The sequence below is a fragment of the Cololabis saira genome, chromosome 9 (assembly GCF_033807715.1).
Source record: "Cololabis saira isolate AMF1-May2022 chromosome 9, fColSai1.1, whole genome shotgun sequence".
Classification (NCBI taxonomy): domain Eukaryota; kingdom Metazoa; phylum Chordata; class Actinopteri; order Beloniformes; family Belonidae; genus Cololabis; species Cololabis saira.
Window position 1 is genome coordinate 32008936 of NC_084595.1, and position 6720 is coordinate 32015655.

The 6720-nt window shown below is 37.4% G+C and overlaps 1 protein-coding gene across 5 annotated transcripts in view; it reads left to right on the forward strand.

Annotated features, from left to right (window-relative positions):
* The window catches only part of agtpbp1 (ATP/GTP binding carboxypeptidase 1), a 30593-nt gene extending 24627 nt beyond the window's left edge, over positions 1-5966 (forward strand). For 3 of the 5 annotated variants that reach the window (XM_061729273.1, XM_061729275.1, XM_061729276.1), the window contains 3 exons: positions 507-683; positions 1394-1545; positions 4105-5966. In XM_061729273.1, coding sequence (XP_061585257.1) covers positions 507-683; positions 1394-1545; positions 4105-4267 — 492 coding nt within the window. In that variant the 3' untranslated portion in view covers positions 4268-5966. The remainder of the gene's footprint in view (positions 1-506; positions 684-1393; positions 1546-4104) is intronic. The other 2 variants (XM_061729274.1, XM_061729277.1) reach the window with 1 other exon arrangement.
* The last annotated feature ends 754 nt before the right edge of the window (positions 5967-6720 follow it).

Below are 6720 nucleotides of genomic sequence, written 5' to 3' on the forward strand. Positions count from 1 at the left end.
GTGTCAATAAAATGTAGGTAAAAAAACATTTAAAAAAGTCATACAGTTTTGCGCTAACATTTGTTGTAGGTGATTTAAAATCTCGTATAACGAGCTGTTGTATTACGAACACATTTCTATACTAATTTTAACTGTGATTAAAAGCCATTTTCTTACTCTATATGAAAACAAATTGCCGTAGCATTTAGTAAAATTACAAATTGCATATAGTGACCAGAACCAAAAATTTATTGGTTATCTGGTGTACGATTTGCAATACATGAAATGTATTTTAAGTACATCAAAAAAATCTCTGTTTAAAGTTTTTACTCTGAAACAGTCTCTGTGGAGAAAAGACAGAGAAACTGTGATCTGCTCCGCTCATTGAAAATTATACTTTACTGCTTGTGAAAAATCCCCAGCCTGTGTGAACCTTGCTAAGTGTAACAAAAACTTTATTAATAAAGATTAAAAAAAACAACACCACTATGCACATATCTTAAAGGCATTTATATATTTTTTTTTAGACGCTTCCCAAGATCCTGTCCCAGATTGCGCCAGTCTTCAGCATGGCGAGCTGCAGTTTTGTTGTGGAGCGCTCCAAAGAGTCGACCGCCCGTGTGGTTGTGTGGAGAGAGATTGGAGTACAACGCAGCTATACTATGGAGAGCACACTCTGTGGCTGTGACCAGGGGAAATATAAGGTATGTTTATACAGCATTCATTTATTTGTTGTAAGCAAAAACAATAGATATGGAAGTGTAAATAAAGCCTTTTTTTATAGGGATTTTTCTTTTTTTTTTCACTTTGTGCATACATACAAAGAAAATAAGGAAAAATATTTTCAAATCTAATTATCTTTAACAGCTTTTGGATTTAAAAAAAAAAAAATACAAAAAAAAGCTCTTGAGTATTATTTGGCTGGTGAGGGATGAGCTTCTTTAAAGCTCAGCCAGGTGGCGCTGTGGTGCTATTTTTCATTGATCTCAGTTTATTCCTGTCCCTTCTCATGCTTCCTTTTTGGCATCATCATCTTTTATTCTTTAGCTCCGTGTTTGTCCATTCCAGTTAATTTCTTTCCTCCTTACTTCTGCCAATATCAACACATAAAATAGTCGGTACTTGTTCTTAGAGCTCTTGCCCTCCCCCCCCACCCCCAGCCTCTTTCCGTTGAGAGTATTTGTCCAGATGTGCAGGAACTAATCTCTACTGAATTGTGGCTATATTTCTCAGTGACCACGCCAAGTCTTGATGTTTCTAGTTCAGATATGAAAAAAACCTACAAAACCAATAGCGTTCACTTTAAAGTAGTTGAAATAGATATGAATGTCCCAGATTTATGGGGTTTGATTTTGTGGGTGAGTTTCCTCTTGTGAACACACTAGCTGTGCTTTAATGTACTTGTTTTCTCCAGGGTTATCAAATTGGTACCAGAGAGCTGGAGGAGATGGGAGCTCAGTTCTGCATGGCCCTCTTAAGGCTGAAGAGGTTGACAGGGCTCCACAATCATCAACATCTGCTGGATTTGGAGAACGATGTCATTGGAACGCATACAAAAGTAGTCAGGTCTGTATTGTGAACCAACTCTTTCTGTCATTACCTGGGATTTGAGTATTGCCAACTGTATGGCGGCTCCAAAAGTTCAGCCATTGGAAACTGGTGTTTCGGAGAACCAATAGGGACTGGTCATGCAGGACAATGATTCCTAAAGTTGAATTCAGTTTAAAGCTCTTGCTTTTCAGTTTTCTGAGATTACTTTTCAGAAATGGGAGAAACTCCCCAGAGTTAGCCCTCGTGGTACCTGCACGGTACCACAAGGGCTTAATAAACTCCTTGTGATCGTTCACCTGAAGGTTGCACGTTTCACATTTGGCGACATTTGTACCCCTTAGGAAACGGTAGACTTGCATAAAGACCACGACCAGTATAAAAATATCGCTGTATCACCTACATGAAGCTAATGCTTCACAGCTAACCAATCCAAGAACTCACGTCCCAGTGCTTCTCTAGCTCCTGACTCAAAACAAGAAGTTGCAAGGCAGTATTGCGTAACTTCTTGTGCTAGTTAATAGAGCAGTGAAGAAGAATTGGGGTTCTGTATGTAAAAAAATAAATAAAATTGGCTGGTGTATAGACATACTTTGTCACAGATTCCTGATACCCCTAGTCATGACAGAATCTGCAAGTATTTGCGATGCTGGAATCAGAAACAACTGTAGTGATCATACCTGATGTAATCAGATTAAATAAACAGATAACTTGTGTGTCATTTGAGCTATCAAAGATTTTGATTTAAAAATACATTAAGTGTAACTGTAAAGATAGGATCCAAGTGTAAATACGAGCTCATTTATATGTGGTAGTTGTAATCAACTTTTTCTTCTGAGAGTGAGTCAGCACCACTCTTTGCCCTTGATGAAAAGAAAATAAAAGCTTACCGCAGAGTTTAATAGTGTATCTAATTATCTTGTCTGAATTTACCATTCAAGAAATATGTGCTCCACACAGATAAAACTGTACTTTAATTCAGCACTGCAACTAAATTATTAAACTTGTCCAATTGCAAGCTGTGGCCACCAAGGTTATCCTAATCTCTTTTTATTTCAGTAGTTCAGGAGTGTCAGTAGTCTCTTCTCTGATGATTTGTAAAAGCAGTTGATTTGGAAGAATGGCTTTATACTCAAAACCACTTAATGCCTGTCTGCATCTCAGTCTCTCTCTTTCTCTTTCTTTCTCACACACACACACACACACACACACACACACACACACACACACACACACACACACACACACACACACACACACACACACACACACACACACACACACACACACACACACACACACACTAACCTACTGTACTCTCTTATTGATATATTCATACATTTTTTATACCTGATCATTAGGAAACTCCAAAAGTGTTTGTATGAGCACCCTCTGGGATTGCTTGCTCTCATCCTGGATTTATGGTTTTATGCGTGGCGCTTGGTGTGGTAGCACTTACCATTTAAAAGGTCATACAGCGATTTTGGCCCTTGGGAGGCATCGCTCAACATTTATAAATGGGCGGATTCAGGGATGAGTTTGTTTTCATGTGATCATAAAAGAGACTAAGAAAGATGTTTTAGAGATGGGGTTAATCTGTGTCTGACCGGCAGTTGACATGTTCAAATTCATGTATGAATCTGTATGTCGTACAGGCTGTATATGTAGATGATGCACCTGGTGAATCCAGCAAATGTAAGCTGGAGTTTAATATTTCTCTAATGGCCTATAATGGCTGACACAACTTTTACAAGCCTGTTACAGTATTCTGTCCAGCCATGTCATTTCTCTCTGTCACACACACACACACACACACACACATACACACGCACTCTTACCGTAAATATACTGATGCACAATTTCTCCATATCTCTGTCTCTCTCATGCACTCACACTGTGGGGAGCTTGGTGGGAGCTCATTGTCTGAGCCCCCTGATCGACTGTCTCTCTAGGATCACATTTCAGACCATTAACACCATTAAAAACCCACTAAAGCCACTAAAACCTCAAAGAACCAGCAACCATTTAACCATTAAGACCCATAGGAGAAAAAAACAAAAACCAGCCTGGTTGGTGAGAGCTCACAATCATCATTTGTTGGGAATATTGGATCAGTCAATATTAATAAAATACTGGATCAGTCAATATTAATAAAATACAACTATATTCAGATTGTAGTGAGATTTTTTTCATTTTTTTTTTGTTTTTATTGTTGTACCTTAGGAATTGTTAAAGGGAAGTTAACGGGCATCATTTTTGATTATCCAGTTCAATCAGTTGTCTAGTAAAATAATACTTTCTGTTCTCAGATGTTGGTGGTGTTTTCTCCATTTTAGTGCACAAAATGTCAGTGAGAAACTTGTAATAGAAAATATAAGTTTCTGCAAACTAAAGCAATTAATAATTATGACTATATTCTTTGATCATTAATATGTCACCCTGTTAGAAAAATCATCATTAACCCTTCTATCATTGCATTCAAGTTCCGTTTTCACATACTTCATGAATCACATGATTAATGTGTAAATGTTGAAATTCAGTTAAAACTCATATTGGCTTTCTTTTTTGTTTCTTCAGTAGCTGCTCCACCACTTATGTGCTGGAGGAGGATGAGCCGTCCTTCCTGGAGGCTATAGACTACAGCGCGGAGAGCAACGACGAGGACGTGGAGCCTGAAAATGAGCTTGGAGGCGAAGCTCACGATCAGCTGTCAGACTCTGAAACTTTTCAGAGGGACTAGTACTGGCTGGGTCTATATTTAAGCAGTCCCTGGTTTGTTTGTTGATGTAAAGCTAAACATTTCACAGATTAAATGGTGAAAACACTCACCTCTCACTTTGTGTGGTGAATAGTCTAGAGGCACACTTGAAACTGTTTGCTTTTCCCCCCGATGGGTTTATGTTATTGACCTAGTATAGCCGACTCGCTTCTGCTGAATGTATATACTCCACCTGCCTTTCTCGCATCAGTAACAGTAAGAATCGTGATGGATTTCTTTGAATGTTTTCACCTTTCACCACCATAGTGAAGCCACTTGCACCTGTGATGCTGTAATGAAAGCCTCTTTTCAAGTGATTGAGGGAAGTTGGATTTCCTGCTCTGATCAGCCCAGACAACAACCAACCTGCCTTCTTGACTTCTTAATGAAACAAATGTCAGATCTTATCACTTATTTTGTGTTTATGCAAAAAACAAAGACGGACTCAGACACAACTACACTCACAAAGCGACCCCACCTTGTCCCTGCTGTAACCCGTCCCTCACGGTACCAAACGGTGCACGACTCACCTATGTGCTATTAGCCTTTCTTTAACCAAATCTGAGACTATTTATATCACACGAATGTAGAATATTCACATCTTTATGAAGTCGGATCTTGTACATCACATGAAATGCAGATGTAATCATTATAGAAGAACAGAGGCTTGATTGGACTTTCTTGGTCATGCATAGCAGTTTATTTACGTGAAATGTGTAACGTACACATACACTGTCAGTGTTAATGTTGTTTTGATGGTAGATGGTATTTTAAAGCAGCAATGAACAATAAGCATGAGCTGCAGGGGAAAATACATACTCTTTTTGCACTTTCACAAACAAACACATGAAACAAAAGCAAACTAAAGGTCAAGCTCATTACACAGATCACATAGAGTAAATCCAGAAGTTCTCAGAGCCCAGCCCAAAGCTCATGGTCACAATGTTGTGATGGTTTAAAAAAAAAATAGATACGGGAAAGATACTGGAATTGTTTTTATCATTTGCTCTTGTATATTTTGTGAATTTGTTGAGGAGAGTTCTGACTGTGGAAACAGATGGCGCTGTGTATAAGATTATGAAATCATTTGGAGCTTTCTTTTTAAGTCTGTGAAAATGTGTTTAGGTAGCATTTGTACAAATAGAGCATGGCCTTTTTTTAAGTTTATAGAATGTATTCTGTATGTTTATATTCATCTTCTAGCATGAGAGTGCATATTTTGTGTGTGTGTGTGTGTGTGTGTGTGTGTGTGTGTGTGTGCAGGAGTTTAAGTTATTCCATTGTTCAGCTCAACTAATGCTCTCAAAGTGTTTTTCTTCTCTCAATCTGATTATCTACTCTCTCTCTCTTTCATCCTTTCCAATAACTTTTTCTTTCCCTTCTTCCTCTGTCCTCAATGGTTTTTTATCATTTTTCCACATTTTGCTCATGAACATCTTACAAACCCAGTGCAGTTATTTTTGAGGATGTGTTCATGTGAAAAAAAGATGTGAAATGAAACATGTCATGTTATATTTGTTTCTTTAGCTTTTTTAGTTTGTGTGTGCATGGTGCTTCACTGTTCTTATTTAATTTGTTTGGTGGTAAACAAACAGCAGCTCATTTCAAGTTGATTGTAAGGCTGAAAATCGAAGATACGTGAAGAGTAAAGGCTTGGGAAATAAAATGCGAACATGGAAAACTGTGTAATATTTATTTACTTTTTTTTTTTTTCTACTCCAGTGCAGATTAGTATTGGCCTGATAGATTGGACCCACATCTAGAAAAAAGTACTTGCAAACCAAATTAAAATTTGCTGGCCGCACCAAATTTTAGATTTTAGATTTCTAGACTATAATATAATATAATTTCCCAAAACGATAATGCAACATGTGTCTTAAAGCCTGAGCTGAATCGGTGTTAAATTACACCACATTAGTCCCCAGAAAGACTTAATATTCAGAAAGTAGTTAAATAATTAATCTCAATTATTGGAAGATGAACCTGAATCAGTGATCAAACCCAAAAATATGAAACTGATTTATTCCATGGATCATTTTAAATGTGCATACAGTTGTATGAAAATATTGGTACCTCTCTTTTAATCCTGTTTTTGTGTGTGCATGTGTGTAAAAACATCATTTGGAATCCTAGTACTGGGTGAATACAACCTCAGATGAAATGCAACATATAACTTCTTCCAACCTTTTACAGAATATAAGATGGGTGAAGCTGGGTACCCCCATATTTTGATAGCTTGTAGATTTACCTGCAACAGCAGTGACCTGAAGCAGTCCTGCCTGGATAACTTAATTAGTCTCTCACATTATTATGGTAGAATTTTGGACAATCCTTTTTTTTATGACCGTGTCTGATTTCACTGAGGTTTTTTTTTATTTTTTTTTTTTTTTTAATTTTTTATGTACAGTACAGCTCCAGTAAGATACCTGTGCAGT